This window comes from Penaeus vannamei, chromosome 18 (assembly GCF_042767895.1).
Source record: "Penaeus vannamei isolate JL-2024 chromosome 18, ASM4276789v1, whole genome shotgun sequence".
Classification (NCBI taxonomy): Eukaryota; Metazoa; Arthropoda; class Malacostraca; order Decapoda; family Penaeidae; genus Penaeus; species Penaeus vannamei.
Genome location: NC_091566.1, coordinates 40931597 through 40951596, shown reverse-complemented (window position 1 = coordinate 40951596; position 20000 = coordinate 40931597). Strand labels below are relative to the sequence as shown.

Genomic DNA, 20000 nt, shown 5'->3' with positions numbered 1-20000 from the left:
GTTTATTACACACATTTCTACACATCTTTTTTAGATAACCTTATCAACATAGGTACATAAGCAATTTGGTCTCATTCACAATATACGTCAGGAACCAATGACAGAATACAAAAAATTCCAAATTCCAAAATGATTTAATTACCAGCTCATCCCCATCTTCCCTATCCTTATTAACTTACCTTTGACTTAATTGCTAACTCATCCACTAATTTGGCACTTTCTCATTAGCTTATTCCACTCACTTATCCATTAACTTATCTTTCTTGTATCAAATGAGTTATTCACCCACACCCCTTCCCTATGCTCACCAACTCACTCATAACTCCATCAACTCATTCACTCCCTGTCCTCATCTACACATTCACATACCCTCACTGTCCTCAATATTCACACACATTCATTCATTCCCCTTCCCTTCACATACCCTCACTGTCCTCAATATTCACACACATTCATTCATTCCCCTTCCCTGTCCACACTAAATCACTCCTTTACTCTAAACCTTACTCACTCATGTGTGACAAGTTCTTCCTTCAGGTCCATCACTTGTGAGTCCACATAACGGCAGAGGGTACCCAGCCTCAAGAAAAAAGGGCGAGTCTCACTTTCAGCCATGTTCTGTGGGGATAACAAAACAAAAAACATGTAGTGTCACAATCATCATCATTATCATTATACCAGCATCCAGGATCAACTTTTTGTATACTTCTGGACCAGCATCAACTTTCTAAACTCAAATCTTATTCCAGTACATGTGCAGAATGAGCTAGTTAATCCCATCAATCATGTATTGATACATAACAATGCCATCAACTCCATAGAAAACATGGAATGGAATTGCCATTAACTTTAATTCTTAGCAAAACGAAAGAAGTTCTGACATTTTCATGCCAAAGATGTTTGTGAGAATTCATCAATATGTATTCTAAGTTGTGAGATATTCAGACTGCATATACAACCCTCAACAGTGAAAGGTAAAACTAAAAGAAAATCCCTGACAGAATCCCAGAATTTACAGACACAGAATAGGCAATGTTAATTCCAGAATGGGAAAACATTCCAATCTTATGCAATATATTAATGGAATATATATAATTTTTTTTCCTTTAATAATTCCACTATTAGGTATCAAATACAAAGTACAAACTTTCTGATTCTTGAAACTATAGTGAAATGCAAAAACCATGAGGAAATTTATTACTGTGATCCTTGCTGGCAATATCCTGAAAAAGCTACCCTGCCCATGCCTCTCACTCACACAGGAGGAAGAGCTCTCAGAAAAAAACTATAAAATTCAAAGGCTATTTGAAGCCATTTATAAAACGTATTTGCACTGACACGGATATATTTTTATGATATAATTGTACTATGTGTATATATATATATTCTTTTATTCTGTAGCAAATCTCACTATCAACATTAGTGTTAAAAACAACAGATTTACTGATATTTACAATGGGTCGTATGTCTAGCAGGTGTGTCTTGTATCTTCAGTGCAAGGTCTGTGGATTAGCATCAAACTTTAAATCAACTTTATTGCCGCACACAGAAGACTCCATTAGTCTCAGAGGAGCGAAGTCACCTGATAGACAATTACCAATACTTCCATTTATATCATTTGCAATGGAAAATAACAAGAGATTCACGCTTATAACTATGTTGATAATTGAAACAAGGAATAGTAAATGCTAGCTTGGATGGCTGAGTGAAACTAAAAAAGCCATTTCTATGATAACCCTATTCCATGTATCCTCATTACAGAGGCGTTACATCCAAGTTTCATGAGAGTCAACAGTGTCACCTAGAACTACACCTCCTCATTCATGAGTACATTTCAAATGAGGCACTTTTTCACATTGCTGACATGCTGCTTTTCTACTGACTGCAATTTTCAGACAAATTATTAAAAAACAAAGACTTGAATATATCTAAATGTAAGATAATGTAGTTAAAGACTAAACGTAGTCTTTATGCTTTAATATAATCATTGTCAAGAAAAAGCAACAAACAACAAATTTTATCCAAATCTACTGTAGAAACTTAAAAAAGGAGGTAAAGCGAGATAAAACAAAGCTAACATTCTGCCTATAAATCACCACAGAACTCACCACCAAAGAAATCCTCCTTTTACGCTTTCACTCACGACAAATAACCAATACAACCGCCTTACTTCAACCCCCTAATTCTTCGCCAACCCAAAAATACAACATTCACGCCACAATCTTCTCTAAAAAACGACTAAATGAGAAAAAAATCCAAAATCTCACGAGAACCGCGTTTCTCCTTCATTCAAATCCGAGGTAAACAATGCCACGTTGCCACATCTCCCGGAGAGCGATGCGACGGTGCCGGTTCTCCACGTTCTTTATGATGAATTACTATTTCTTTACTCATCACTACGTCACATTTGGTTGATTTCGGAGATTTTTTTTTTTCTGTCGATGCCTTTTGGATATCAAGAGGTAGTTGCAAGGATGGTGAAGATAATACGCTGGAAAATAACGGTGGTGATATGGTGATCAGGCCATTCCAAGGAAACGATGCGTATGGTGACGATGAGTGATGATGATGATTAGGATGATGAGTGATGACGACGACGATGACGATGATGATTGATGATGATGATTAGGATGATGAGTGATGACGACGACGATGACGATGATGATTGATGATGATGATTAGGATGATGAGTGATGACGACGACGATGACGATGATGATTGATGATGATGATTAGGATGATGAGTGATGATGACGACGATGACGATGATGATTCATGATGATTAGGATAATGAGTGATGATGACGACGATGACGATGATGATTGATGATGATGATTAGGATGATGAGTGATGATGACGACGACGACGACGATGATGAGTGATGATGATGATGATTAGGATGATGAGTGATGACGACGACGACGATGATGATTGATGATGATGATGATTAGGATGATGAGTGATGATGACGACGATGACGATGATGATTCATGATGATTAGGATAATGAGTGATGAAGACGACGATAACGATGATGATTGATGATGATGATGTTTAGGATGATGAGTGATGACGACGACGATGATGATTGATGATGATGATTAGGATGATGAGTGATGACGACGACGACGATGATGATTGATGATGATGATGATTAGGATGATGAGTGATGACGACGACGATAACGATGATGATTCATGATGATTAGGATAATGAGTGATGATGACGACGATGACGATGATGATTGATGATGATGATGTTTAGGATGATGAGTGATGACGACGACGATGACGATGATGATTCATGATGATTAGGATAATGAGTGATGATGACGACGATAACGATGATGATTCATGATGATTAGGATAATGAGTGATGATGACGACGATGACGATGATGATTGATGATGATGATTAGGATGATGAGTGATGACGACGACGATGACGATGATGATTCATGATGATTAGGGTAATGAGTGATGACGACGACGATGACGATGATGATTCATGATGATGATTAGGATGATGAGTGATGACGACGACGATGATGATTGATGATGATGATTAGGATGATGAGTGATGAAGACGACGATAACGATGATGATGATGATGAGTGATGAAGACAACGATAACGATGATGATGATGATGATGATTAGGATGATGAGTGATGACGACGATAACGATGATGATTGATGATGATGACTAGGATGAGTGATGATGACGATGATGATTGATGATGGTGATTAGGATGATGAGTGATGACGACGACGATGACGATGATGATATTGATAACGATAATGATAATGATAGTGACAATGACGATAACTATGATGGTAATGATTATGTTGATAGTAATGGTGACGGTAATGATAATGATGATGCTGATAACGATAATGATAATGATGACAATGATAATGATGACAATGATAATGATGACAATGATAATGATAATAATGATGATAATTATAGCAATAGTGATGGTTATGGTAATGAGGATGATAATGATAAAATAATGACAGAAAAAATAACACTAATGGCAATAAAAATAGTCTAAACAATAACAACATCATTTTTGCTTCTAATTAACAAAAATACTCAAAGGAAAATATAAACTGAAAGCGTTAAGGGTGCACAGGCATTGGCCTTAAGCTGTTTAATGCTAAACATCCTTATTTTTGTGCAACAACATGGGGGGGGGGGGAACCTGGGGCAATGGCATGAGATGGCAAGTGTTGGCTATCTTATTGCCATTGCCACTACACACACGCACGCAAGCACACACATCATACACATACATGCACACATATTTACACATTATACACATACATGCAAACACACACACACACACACACACACACACACACACACACACACACAAACACAAACACACAGACAAAAACACACACATACACACACACACACACACACACATACACATCATACACACACACACACAAGGTCTATATAAATACAAATCTGTTTACTTGACATGCAGTAACAAATGATCATCAAAGGAAGGAAATCTAATTTAGGGTCACTGTTCATTTTCACAAACAAGAATATGCGTTCATTCCTCTTGCTGATTTATTCTTACGTACAGAAATCCCAGGTATGCTATCTGCAGCACGTGAGAAACCAAAGTTATACAAAGTAGGAAGAAAAGGAAATCCATTAGGTGCATATGGATGAGGATCAACATAAATACAAGGATTTGGAATTCAAATCGTGTTTCTCGTCTTAAATTTAGTAATATTTTGGATCGTTTTCATTCTATTATCCATTCCTAAATTACCGTATCCATTGGAATGACTGAAATAAAATAAACGGCTTAAAAACGTAAAAATTATAATAACATGCCTACGATATCTAGCGTTCCCAGGCGGTCACCCATCCAAGTACTGACCAGACCCAACGTTGCTTAACTTCGCTGATCGGACGAGAAGCGGTGCTTTCAACGTGGAAAAAACATTGGCATTTACATTAGTAACAAAACCCATATTTATTCAGTGCTCACACATTTTCACACATTTGTAGAATGTCTTATTCTAATAAACTTCATAATGATATTCCAGTCATATAAGTAAGATTACTCCAACTCAGTTATCATCACTTTCATACAGCTGCATAATGCATTCTATTAATTTTCGAATTTTCGAGCAGTGTAACTCTTAACAATGCAGGCTCATAAAGTAATAAAGAAAGTCGAGTAGATTAATATTGCATTTGCTTATAAATTTGTGGGATGTTGCTGGACGCTGTGGCCCCCCCCCCACCCTCCGCCGCTAAGCTAAGTCCCTCTCCTTCCCCCTCCTCCTCCTCTCCCCTCTTCTCCCTTTTCCCCTCTTACCTCCTCCGTCCCTGTTCCCCGTCCACCTCTCCTCTCTCCCTTAGACCACCGCCTCACAAGAACCAAATTATCCTCCGTCTGCTAAACACTAACTTCAAAAAGTAGCCCAGCTTCACCAGATCCCCCACTCCTACCAACCAGACATCATAATAGGCACCGAGACATGGTTGACTCCCGACATTAACTCCCTCCCTTTAACATGACTGTCATACGCAAAGACCGCTCTGTTGACGCTGGCAGAGGTGGCGGTGTCCTCCTCGCCACCGAGCCAGAACTCATTACCAGACCAAACCGGACCTTGACACTGACTATGAAATGACGGATCCAACTCCAACATTCTGTCTGTAAGTTACTCCATTTCGCTGCTTTCTACAGACAACCTTCTACTAACACAGAATACCTACAAAACCTTGAAACACCTCTCACGCATAATAGTACAGGGGCTGAAGGGTTTCTGTGTGCAAAAGAAAGGCCCCGAAGTTATGAAACGTGGTACCAAGTGAGAAAATCGCCATGATGTATGAAATCAATGACTTCAAAAAGACCGATAAATTTGGGAATAGGGGAAACTAAATTGGAGCTAGCTCTCCAAGCTGAGCATATTTTCTAACCTAACAACAATTAAAATGAAGCTATTAAGTGCAGCTATATGATTAAATCATTTAATATCTGATTGGTTAGATGTCAAAGTCACCAGAGGTCAAACTATGACGTCATAAGGGGGTTGTCCAAAATATCGGACTGGAGACAATGTGAAATTTCAAACTGAATTTCAAACTGATGGAATAACGATAAATTAGTTTCATTCAGTGTTTCTAAAAATACAGTGGGTAAGTTTTTGAAACAATCATCTCTGAATTATCTCTCAAATTGTTTTGAATTTTGGTCAATATCCTGAAAATGACAAAAAATCCTTGAATCAAACTGCAAAACTACAAATTCTCCATGAAGGCTGTTTGAATGTTAGATAATTGTTATAAAGTATTGAAAAGGAATTGTAGGTACTAACAGACCTCCCTGTATGGTGATTACTTGTCTTTTCAACCTGAACTTGGAAGGTCAATAGGTCATTTAGTTACACTAATGGTCTCTTTTGGTCAATCAAAAGTAAAACTCACAAATTTGAACTTTATTTGGATACTTTGAGTGTTTTAGGGTGAAAGGATCCTTTTGATTCACATCTCAAATTACTGGTTTCTGCAAGCTTTTCATGAAGCCTGACAGCCACAGTATAGACAACATAGATATTTATTGTTGCACAATTAGTACATTTGCCTGGTATAGGGAGATCACCAGGAAGCAATTTCTGGTTTTGGCGTGGTTTCACAAGGTCATCTTCAAAATAATATCCAAAACACCTGGCATTAAGCTTTGGAACATCTAGGCAATGCAACTGAAGATGTGTATCATAAACAGCCTTTGAATGTAGCCTTCAAGTGCGCGACTTGCAGTCTTCTTGCTGTGACGGAATGAGGTACCTCAGATCATCCCATGTCTTCAGTGACGTGCCTGATTTGTACACCTGAACTAGATATTCCTCTACCAATTAAACATCAATGTTGTCTGGGTCCTTCCTAAGATCTTTCAAGAATTGTTCTGGTTTTGCCTTCAGGCCAGCTGCCTTTGAACCGAACTTGCTTGTACTACATATATATATATATATATATATATATATATATATATATATGTGTGTGTGTGTGTGTGTGTGTGTGTGTGTGTGTGTGTGTGTGTGTGTGTGTGTGTGTGTGTTTGTGTGTTTGTGTGTTTGTGTGTGTTTGTGTGGTGTGTGTGTGTGTATGTGTGTGTGTGCGCGCGCGAGTGTGTGTGTGTGTCAATATTAGGGCTGTCAGGTTTATTACACCCAATTACACACGTATACCTGGTTTTACATCTCATAAAAAACATTAATATGGACCTGCTCGAGACACGAAGACAAACACACAGACTTACAATCATGTACAACATCACAGACAACCTTATAGACATCAACAAGCACGAATACTTACAAGCAGCACATACACGCAACACAAGGAACTCACATAGTTGTAAATTCGTCACATACTACATCAACACCGACTCTTACAAGCACTCCTTCCCACGTACCATAAGTGACTGGAACAAGGCTACCCCGATACGTCCTTGAAGCAAAAAACACCTAGTACCTTCACTGACAAACTGAACAAACGCATTACACTACAAACACCTCCACAAACACCGACACTGCCTAATCCTTCCCAGCAAATCCCAGCAAACAACCACAAATATGCGCGATTTGAGCTTGTTATTGCCTTGCGCATTCTTTACCGAGACCGAGAGAGCTCGTCGCATAGAATATTTCATTATGAAACATTCATCATGAAAAAATATACACATATTCTCAATTTTACGAAAATTTATATAAAAGCCAATTTATTGCACTTGGCAGCGAATCAATGTGGTAGTAAACTGGCTTCTGGTAGCATATGGTAAAATTTCTCATTAATTTGCAATATTGATACAAAATAGTTTAGTTTTAAGTGCAGGAATATCATAAATTTGTAAATTTAGGTGAAATACAACGCTAAAATTCCTATTCAAACACAAAGCCTTAGTTTTGCTCATTTTAATGTTCATGGATTCTATAATTTGACCAAACCTGAATTAGATCCAAAACATCTGGTGTTACACTTGTGGTACCTAGGTTTATTAAATATCTGTAATTATTTATGAAGGGAAATACCCATCTATTCGAGCAGACAGTTGAAATTCATGTTCAAGGTTGTAGTGGACTCAATAGTAGCCGTAAAGAATGATTAAACAGACATCATGACCTCATAGTCAGATTTGTTGTTGGTTGTATTCGAATCTTTGATCATGGGATTAATTTGATAAATAAGAATCGCCATACAGACAGTAAATGAAATAGCATATTGTGAAATGGTCGAGGTTCAAGTCTCAAATGTTTCGAATAATGTCCCGATGGTTCGTACCACACAGCGCCATGGGAGTATTTATTACTGTCCTTCATGCACACTTTCACCAATTCGAAAAAAAATAGAAAAAAAAGATCCAAAACATTGTAAGTAGAATTAAATGTCTCCCAGTAAAATTAAACCCTGAATGCTCCGTTATTTAGGAATCAAATATTTCTACATAGTTTTTAAGTCATTCAAAATAATTCGCCCCCTAAACAGAACCAGTGAAATTATCCATTCTCATGCCAGGATTTCCATGAACACGATGAATGGTCGAATGTTCCACACATAGGTAATTATCGCATCCTTACACGTACATACTCAGTCATAAAGTTAGACAATGACAGTATCCCATTAAGACATTATCGCTACAGACAATACACAGCAGTTATTAAAACAACAACAACAAAAAACTGAATGCCTCTTTTGTACATTGAAAGCTTAGACTGAAATAGCAGTATGGCAAATGTAAACACGTGTTCTAGAAGCTTCTAACTGCGTGTATATAAAATTCAACTCAAAATTTAAATACCTTTTAAATTATCAATGACATCTATTATACACCAATGACGTAAATGCCCTGTATCTCACCTCACAATATATCATGATAAAAGATCGGTCTAAATGTGTATTTTATTATAAGATTTTCCGAATCGGACATTGCTGCAGTTTGAAGAAAAATTGATGTAACAGTGAAATGCGTAACCATTTGAATTTTAAACTCGCTCTCCCTCTCTCCATTTCTTAATACAGGGAGAGAAAGACACTAAATCAGCTGAAGATCCTTGAGAACTTTCGTAACAGCAGGGAGAACTTGGTCCTTGTATTTCAGAAGAGCTGGTTCGTCGACGGTGGAGTTGGGTTTCTTGCAAAAATCCAGACAGTCGTACCTGAAGTGCTCGAGGTAAGCCACTTCCCTTTGGCATGCCTGGGACTTCCTCTCGCACTTCCCTGTTTGGGAGTCCATCGCAGGCCATCAGGGTGCGGGGTTACATTCGGTATTGTGTATTCAAGGTGATATGATAAAGTGAAGAAACCGTTATATATACAAGGAAAACAATGAGAAAATGAGTATTTTAGGAAACGTGCGTGGAAAAAATCAGCAACTAGATAAAGTAATGGATGCCTCTTACCATAGGCACAAGCGAGAACATCATGCGAATAGAGCCCCGTAGCCAAGTCCATATCATAAACAGGTTTGGTCTTTCCAGGATTCACTACCATTTTTTTCCAGCGACCTCTTGGTGTGTCGCATCGCCCACAGGTACTCGGGGGAGAGACGCCTCAGAGGGTGCAGGTTCCAGGTTTTTCTGGTGGCAGTACCAGACCAACTTGTGGGCAGGAGGCTGTTTTCTCTCCTGGCCGGGCTTGGTGGGGCGGCTGGTCGGAGCGAAACGGGAAAAGTCAAAACGTTTGCTGTCTAGATGCATATCAGGAAAGACTAAACCTTACGCTGGGAATAACAAAACCAACGTAGCTAGATCTGGAATAGGTCAAAATGGGGTATCGCCTATTGCAGTGGAGCATTGGTTATCAAGAACTGGGATAAACAGTAAGAATGAAACGCTAGATGTAAGAAAGTTTATTTAAATCAAAAGCATTAAGAATAAACATAACTGGGATAAACTTTGCAACACATTAATTTCAATATATCAATCCGACTAAATTACTGCAAGGATTATTCGCTGTTGAAGAAAGCGTTTTAGAGAACTGTGGTTGAGTCCATATGAAGGTTCTGTGGTTAATGGGAATGTGTAGGAATTTCCTCCCTGCGAGGCTGTGACACTTGTTTCCCCAATAATCCTCATACAGTTGTAGAAAAGGTATGAATGAGACTGGATATCTTCACAATACTAGAGAAGATATCCAGTCTCATTCATACCTTTTCTACATTTGTCAACATGGATACGTTTCATCCTCATACAGATCAGTGACTGCTGGCAATCAACACAGAAAATTCTCTTACAAGATTACGTTACATCATCAAAATGATCTATAGCTAGAGTAACTCCTGTCACTGAATGTATGACTTCCTCCTGTGACCATCACTGAGAAGCGCCATCGGAGCTCATGACTAAATTGCCGGACTTTGCAAAGCGCTTGATTTCTTTTCCATTGTCTTTTAAATATCCCATACCCCAGGTGGTTCACGGTGGCAGCTTGGATATGTTATCCCTAGGGATTGATGTGAACCGAGGTCAACCATACACACAGACATATACATGTATATATATATATATATATATATATATATATATATATATATATATATATGTGTGTGTGTGTGTGTGTGTGTGTGTGTGTGTGTGTGTGTTTGTGTGTGTGTGTGTGTGTGTGTATACAGTATATATATATATATATATATATATATATATATATATATATATATATACACACACACACACACACACACACACACACATACATACATACATACATATATATATATATATATATATATATATATATATATATATATATATATATGTCTGTGGTCACGCTCGGGGCCACGCATTACCTCCCCAATAAACTCCTCAAGCAAGTCCCCTTTCATTCACCACCACCTCCACGCCCCCCAACTCTTACGTTGACAAGATATTTGACTCCCTTGAAGGCTAGCTGCTGGCCCCTCACCGGTTAAGGTAAACCCCAATGGCAGTGCCACGAAGGAGGTTCTTAGAAAGACTAATTTAAACAGGTTAGAAGGGTTGATAGCTGCTAGGATAGGATATTCTGGTGGCAGGAATGCTATCACACCTAGTCAAAGAGCCAGAGATAGCCCTGCTTGTAGGTTTCTAATTCGGAATAATAGGAAGGAAGGCCCTCTTCACTCATGGCGAAATCCAAGGATAAACTCTGCCTCAGACTCCAAAGAAGTCCCATCCACTGAATCCAAGATTAAAGATGCTGCACCTCCTAGGAAGGTCAAGGTCAGTACCGAGACTCTCAAAGTCTCTGAAGAAAAACCCAAGGATGTGCCATCTGCTCCAAGAACCATGGAACCAGTCTATGCCCTGATAATCTCAAACAAGGCCAAGAAATACAGTCAAAATGTCCTAATTGCAACAAAAACCATGCATGGAATTTGAAAAGTCCCCACATATAATCCAGGTTGCAAAAGCTAAAGGACAATAAAAACCCCAACCTCACAACCAAGCTCCTAAAGATATAGAGGCTGAAGAGGTGGCCAACACCACCAAGCTTTACTCGCAAGCAGGCACCAGCACTTCTCCTTTCGAGAAACTTGAAGCTTTTTCCTCCTCCTTGGAGGATATAATGAAACAAGCAAATCAAATGCTAAGCCATTTGGTCCAACTCATCAGCAGTGTCACCACCATTGTGTCCAATCTTCCACAGCTCACCAACAAGACCCAAATGAACACCCCATCTCCAATCTTCCTTCGCCTGAAAGCTCCTCTCCCTCTCGGAAGTAGACCTCATCGAATTCACTGAAGATCCCCTAGCTCAAATAAGGAGGAAACAAACAGACATGGAAATCCTCTCTGATGGCTCTGTCGAGCAATCTCTGCCAAGAATAGAAATCCCTTCTACAAAAACCTGTTCCTCCCTTAACCTGAACCAAAAACAATAATGGAAACACAAGAAAATCCAATAACAATTGTACAACAACTACAAAAAAAAATCTTAAGGACCCCCTCTACAGGGAACAAATTGATATGGCCATCCTTCAGGAAACTCTCTATGACGGGCCACATCAAATTCCCCAGCTATCAAATACACCGCACCTTCTACTCCAGGGAACATCACTCTAGTCAAAATCTCACTTCCAAGCTCTGCAATCAACCAACCGGCCACTCTAGGCTACAAGATAGTGTCTAGCTGTCTCCCTTCACTTACAAGGAGACACTATTGATCTATACAACTTCTACCAACCCCCCAGAAACGATGCCACCCTAGATCTAGGTGAGATTTCCACAATTGCAGAAGACAACACCATTCTCCTTAGGAATTTCAATGCTCATCACCACCACTTTAATTACCCTTTTTCACCTCGCGCCAACTTCAAAGACCCCACAGGTGAGCATATCATTGACTACACTGCAAACTGGCCACACTCTCCAACTGCCAATGATCTCACCCCCACATCAGCCAAGATGGAAAACTCACAAAGCAGACTGGAGGCTTTTCCAAGATTCCATAGAGACCTGGGCTAGTGTTTACACAACCGCAGGCAAAGACCTCAACCAACCCGAAGCAAAAATAACAATGCCTATTACTGATGCAGCCAATTCAGCCATTCCGCTCTCAAAACCTACTGTCAGACTCCATTCTACTACAATGACCGTGTTACTGAGCTTCACCATTGAGTCCATATCACCAAGAAAAAATGTTCAAGTCTTCCTCGGACAACAATCTAAACCTGTACAGGGACACCTTAGGATAAACCAAAAGAGAACTATGGAACACAAGGATGCAGAACTGGTTCACCTGCTATGAATCACTTCATGCCCATACCAACCTAAAAGATATTTGGTCACACCTTCTCAAACCATAGGAGCCTTTCGTTCTCCACATCAACCATCCCACCCTGATCCACAAGCAGTAGCCAATAACCTTATTCAACAATTTGCTGAAAGTTTTTTTTTTTCCACCAACCTAGCCCAGGACACAGCTGACACTCTTGCATCAAACAGACCTCTTCAGTTACACATCATAGAAGCTGCGGTAAACGAAATTGATGACACAGACCACCCAATAACCATCAAAGAAATTCATAAAGTGCTTGGTAAACGCAAAGTCTCATCTCTTGGGGAGGACCGGATATTCTATGAAAGGCCCCAAAGAATATTACTCCACATCTTCAACAAGTCATTTCAAGATCGAAAACTCCCTGAAGCCTAGAAACCTGATCAAATACAGCCAATTCCAAAGCATTATCATCCAAAGGCCTTCAGGCCAATCTCCATACTCATCTGTCTTGCTAAAACAATGAAAAAAAAAAATTCTCACTAGACCTCAATTCAAAATTTCAGAACATCACAACCTCTTTGCCTTCAGGAAGAACACAGGCTCTGTAGATAACATAGCTTTGCTCAGATCTATCCTAGATCATGGAGAACTCACACTAGTTCTTGATATAGGGCAGTGGTTTCCAATCGTTTTTGTGCCAGCACCCCAAAGAAAACCTTACTGTGTCCTCGCACCCCCTTTAAATATATAGCTTACTTAAGGATAAGGGAGGTTGTGTGTGTGTATATATATATATATATATATATATAGAGAGAGAGAGAGAGAGAGAGAGAGAGAGAGAGAGAGAGAGAGAGAGAACGACAGACAGACCGAGAGACCGACAAAAGAAAGTAAAATAATTTAGACGCAGTAAAATTAGCACCAGGTGACGAAGCTTACTGAATAAGAAAGGCAATAATAATAATATTAATAATAATAATAATAATAATAATAATAATAATAATGATAATGATAATGATAATAATAATAATAATAACAGTAATAACAACAAAATAATAAAAATAGATAACAAATAATAATAATGAATGCTTAATAACTAAAAAAATAAAAACAATAACAGGAGGAACCGTACAGCAAGAAGAGCGTTCACCTGGAGCACTGAGCGAAAAGAACCGCAATGATCGATATGGTAAGTTCCTCAGAGACATTCAGACTTCAGGCTATTTGTTCATCCCTGAAAACATGTTTGAATGACACTCCGGTGCTTAAAAATAGGGTGACGATGATGATTGTTGTAAGTTAATGATCGTAATGATGGTAATAATGATAAGGACAATTATGATGATAATAATAATGATGATAATAATAATGATGATAATAATGATAATAATAATGATAATAATAATAATCATAATAATAATAATAATAATAATAATAATAATAATAATAATAATAATAATAATAATAATAATAATGATAATATAATAATAATAATAATAATAATAATAATAATAATGATAATAATAATGATAATGATAATAACCATGATAATAAATGGTAGTAATGATACTTCTAATAAAAGTGATGATAATAATGATACTACTGCTAATAATACGATAATAATGGTATCAATAGTAATAACAAAGATGATGATGATGATGATAATGATGATAATAAATATCATTATGATTATTGTCATTATCAAATAATGATAATGAAGAGAACAACAATAATAGTAACAATAATAATAATAATAATAATAATGATAGTAATAATAACGATGACAATAATAATGACAATAATAACAATAAGATTGATAATAAGCACAATAACCTTAACAATAATCACAATAACCTTAATAATATTGATAATGATAATGATAATATTAATCACAATCACACATACACCCTTAATAATAATCACAATAACATTAATAATATTGATAATGATAATATTACTCACAATCACACATACACTTCATAACCATCATCATCATATCAGTAACAATAACAATAACAATATCCATGGCATGTAGTTATTAGAAAAAATACTATCATATTCAGATAGAACTGCAGGGCGTGGAAGATTGAACCAGACCTTTCTCATCAGCGTTGGAAATCATTGGTGTCTGTATGTCTAGCCCACTTTTTTTTTTTTTTTTTTTTTTTTTTGACTTTGACACGATTATTGAGTGTACGGACTGGGGACCTTGGGGAGCCAGACCTTGCCTTTGTTTATCCAATGCTAATCTTATTTGTTCGGTGGGTAGATTTGAAAAAGTACACGAAAACGAAGCCTTACAACTCGTATAAACCCTTTAAGAAATTTTGTCCTTCTGTGATGTCTCCTTTAAAGTTAAAAACAAAAAAAGATAGTGGCGCACCCTATCCCCTCCTTGGGATACACGTTGATAGAATTTAACATTATCCACACACACGAACACCCACACCCACCCACCCACACACACACACACACACACACACACACACACACACACACACATTCTCATTTGCACCAGTCTTCATAGCTAGCTCTCGCTCCCGTTTCACTTAACAGTTTTTTGTTTGCAACTGAAGATAGTAAATAACAGCAATGGGGTGGCGTAATGTTCGTTATTACAGAATCTAACCTCAACTCATCAGACATGCTGGCTGTTTGCGGCCATGGGGAAATTTTATACATTTATCATAATGTAATCAGTCTGATCCACGTGAACCATTGTGGACTGGACATTACCAGATACTATTAATAGAAATAATTTGCATGTAGTAAGTTCCTCCTACAGCTTAACAGATTTCAAGGGGAATCTTGCCTGCACAGTTTCGCACGGGAAAATACACATGCCAAGGTCATCACACATAAATCAGATTTTTCTCTGTACACGCTGGTCGCAAGGAGAGAATTGTCGTTGATTCTATAGCGTATGGTTAATAAATCATGCACTTTACTCTTTCAGATTGCAGGCCGTGTGTTTCTTGTTAAATTTATCTGCTTTACAAACTGTTGCAGCAAAGATGTGTTAGCAAATATAACTGCCATGAATAGGTCTTTGACAATACATTTACTCCCGCAAACAATTACTGAATAATTATAATTTTACGCGTGACGTTCACTTATGCAGTCCTTTTCGGATATGCTAATCTATTTTTGGAGTCACGAGAGAAGGGCGTGTGGAATGAAAAAAAAATATACTGGTCAGTTTCTTAATCTTGAAAAAAATATATAACACAGCCTTGTCAATTTCGTACTAACATTATTATGATAGATAATATATTGATATATAATAATATATGGTTGTAAAATCATATTTTTGTAGGCAATATATTCAGAACGATGGGTTTTCAAGTGTGAAGGGACATTCACGACGCTGACCTCACCAATTGGCGACGCGGACAGTCTAAATATTTGCTCGTGGTATGGGTCGGGTCGTAAGGGCGAAAACTGCATGGCCGCAGAAAAGTGTAAACAAAAGACCGAAGCGAAGAACAGGGAAACTCACGATAGGCAGCAGACCTTCCCGCAATGTTGCTTCTCTATAGTAATGTAGAACCAGCATGTGATATCTTTCAGTAGTAAAACGGGGAATGCAATTAATAATCTCAAACCCACGGTACAGCACTGACGACGTTTTCATTTCGTGTAAGTAATCAGATAGGCTAAGTGTCCATCTAAAATTTCAAATTTTTGAATGATGGCATATAGGCGGGGCAATCTGTATTATATTCATTATTATGAGGAGAGTATATTCATTAATATGAGGAGAGTAACGGACTTCGAGGGAGCAGACTTCACATTTTCCCACTTCCCTCTATCCATTAAGGGGGAACAGTATTCAGTCCCATGAATGTAAACCTATATTCATTAATACAACACGAAAGAATTGAAAGTTCTGGAGATACAAAGATGGATAAGTTTAAAAGTCTGATTACATTTGTAAGGGAGAGTAGTCATAAATGATGTACTTCCAACTTCTCTCATCTATGACTGTTTACACAAGCTAGCCAATGAGAGATTGGGAAACCGCGAGTTAACCAATCACAACGCCAGGCTGCTCTTTCAACTCCTTGGCGTAGAAAACATTGTCAGTTGTCCTTGAAATTGGAAAGAGGGAAGTTCCGAATTCCGAGGCTTGGAAGTTGACATAGTGTTACGTAAGAATATATCTTATACAAATCACGAAGAAAATTGCAGTTATGTGCTCAAATATTCCTATCCGTTCATGGAGTGTGTGATGGTATATACGTTTCAGATGCGTAAGTGTAGAATTAGTGAAGTGAGAAGCAAGTGTTTATGAAACAGTGTTATCGATCAAAAGTGAAAGAGTTTCGGAGAGGACCTAAGTCACCGTCGTCCATTACGGTAGGAGTGATAGGCAAGTTCCGGGTTTGGAAAGAAGACGAAACCACTTCAAAAGTAAGACCGCGGAAGCACTTAGTTATGTTGGCAGTTTGTTCTTTATGGTGTAGTTGGTGGTGGAGAGTTTCAGATGTTTTATTTTGTGTGTGAATGGGTACATTACTCCATTAAATGCTGCTAATGGCACTTACACGACAATGACCGTTGTCGGAAAATCTTAAATGTGTTGCTTTCTTTCCTGTCAGGTAAGTCGTTTCGTAATGATTTGCTTGTCTACCAGTATGACGGAATTTCTCAACATGTGGCTTATCAGACCATCCGCGTGTAACCTGTTGGAGGGTAAGTAAGCGCAGAAGGTGGTTGCTTAATTTGCGATGAGACGCCAAGGGATTTCGGTGGACCCTACGTGCCGCGATAGACCCAATGGAGCTGTGTTACCCTCTTCAGACCGCTGAATTTATCCCTACGAGCGATATTTTCTGTTAATTATTCCTTAAACTGATGGCTTTGTTAATAGAGTTGTTACTTTTAAGGCTAGTGTTTGTCCGCTGTCACTAGTATAGTCCAATCAATTGCCTGATGATAAAATCCTTCAAATCAGTGTAATTATCATTTTAATTTTTGATTATCACAATCGTCATCATTGTCACCTATAATGATTTTAATGACAATATTGCCATCGTCATTGTGGTCAGTAATGTAATAACTGTTATCTGTTGCAATTCTTACATTATTATCATTAAAGTCAGATCATTTAATAAAATACGAATATACTGGCCACATGCGGCCTTTATCTGACACCTAAGTGGCCGAGCACGTATGTGAACTGACATATAGAAATATAGATACCTAGATAGATATATAAATAATGCAATATGATAACTTTACAAAATTCCAATAATACCGCGGTGGTGGTCTGTAACCATACTCACAAACATACACATACACACACACGCACACGCACGCACACGTCCACACGCCCACACACACATGCACACATACACAGACACACGCACACACGCACGGTAACACACAATTACGCACACGCACGCACGCACGCTCACTAACAAACACACACAAACGCACGCACGCACGCACGCACACACATACACACACACACACACACACACACACACACACACACACACACACACACACACACACACACACACACACACACACACACACTAACAAACACTTGTCCCCACACACAACAAACACACGTCACTCACACACTTGTCCACACACACTGAAACACAAACACACACGTACACAAATATACACACTGAAACACATAAAACACATTTACGTAAACGCATGCACATACACACACATGCATACACATGCTGACCTCTACATGTATACACATGCAGACCTACACATGTATACACTGTTAAACCTATACACACGTGTACACACATGTAGACATATACACACGTACATACACATGTAAACCTATACACACGTGTATTCACATGTAGACCTATACACACGTGTATACACATGTAGACCTATACGCACGCACATACACATGTAGACCTATACACACGTGTATACACATGTAGACCTATACACACGCGTATACACATGTAGACCTATACACACGCGTATACACATGTAGACCTATACACACGCGTATACACATGTAGACCTATACACACGCGTATACACATGTAGACCTATACACACGCGTATACACATGTAGACCTATACACACGCGTATACACATGTAGACCTATACACACGCGTATACACATGTAGACCTATACACACGTGTATACACATGTAGACCTATACACACGTGTATACACATGTAGACCTATACACACGTGTATATACATGTAGACCTATACACACGTGTATACACATGTAGACCTATACACGTGTATATACATGTAGACCTATACACACGTGTATACACATGTAGACCTATACACACGTGTATACACATGTAGACCTATACACACGTGTATACACATGTAGACCTATACATACGTGTATACACATGTAGACCTATACACACGTGTATACACATGTAGACCTATACACACGCGTATACACATGTAGACCTATACACACGCGTATACACATGTAGACCTATACACACGTGTATACACATGTAGACCTATACACACGTGTATACACATGTAGACATACACAAGGTCTATATAAGTACTTGTATAGACCGTGGACATACACACGTGCATACACATGTATGAGTGAGTACGTGCATGTACGTGTAACTGTACTGGGCGATGAACACTTTTTCTTTTTAATTGGTGTTTGTAGCAATGTCCGGCAGAGCGTGACAGCATGGCCGTTCAACATCTGTACTTTATTTAAAACATTATAGCAGAATTTACTTCGTGTTTGAAAGGAGTAGAAACATGCGTATGGCGGTGGCAGTGTGCAACGGATTCAGGTCTCGAATAACGATTAATCTTTAACCGACGTCAACAGCCAGGTCGTTAGTCCTGTTCGAACTTATTTTCTGTTTTGCGTCTCATTGTCTTCGTTTTTGTACAAGGTTTCTGATCATAACACGAGAGGCGCAACAATTTGGCTGCAAAGTGATATGGCGGACATTCCATCTCTACTCGTGGTTGAAAGTGGCCGTCCGCTTACCAAATATTAAAACATTTATCTACACTGAACATGCACGCACACACACGTGCATACTCACGCACGTACATAGGCCCAGCCACGCCAGCACGCAATCAGACACAAAACACACACACACACACACACACACACACACACACACACACACACACACACACACACACACACACACACACACACACACACACACACACACACACACACTCACACACAGACACACACACACACACTCACACACACACACTCACACACTCACACACAAACGCACATGCACACACACATACACACCCAC

The 20000-nt window shown here is 38.5% G+C and overlaps 1 protein-coding gene and 1 pseudogene across 3 annotated transcripts in view; both read right to left on the bottom strand.

Moving 5' to 3' along the window:
• The window catches only part of LOC113801317 (uncharacterized), a 14563-nt gene extending 12215 nt beyond the window's left edge, over positions 1 to 2348 (bottom strand). Inside the window, exons 1-2 of one of the 3 annotated variants that reach the window (XM_070133317.1) lie at positions 2268 to 2348; positions 512 to 618 (exon numbers count right to left, since the gene is read on the bottom strand). In XM_070133317.1, the coding sequence (XP_069989418.1) occupies positions 512 to 615 (104 nt within the window). In that variant the 5' untranslated portion in view covers positions 616 to 618; positions 2268 to 2348. The other 2 variants (XM_027352146.2, XM_070133318.1) reach the window with 2 other exon arrangements.
• A 2504-nt stretch (positions 2349 to 4852) lies between these two features.
• LOC113801443 (5S ribosomal RNA) lies at positions 4853 to 4971 on the bottom strand (annotated as a pseudogene).
• Positions 4972 to 20000: the final 15029 nt, after the last annotated feature.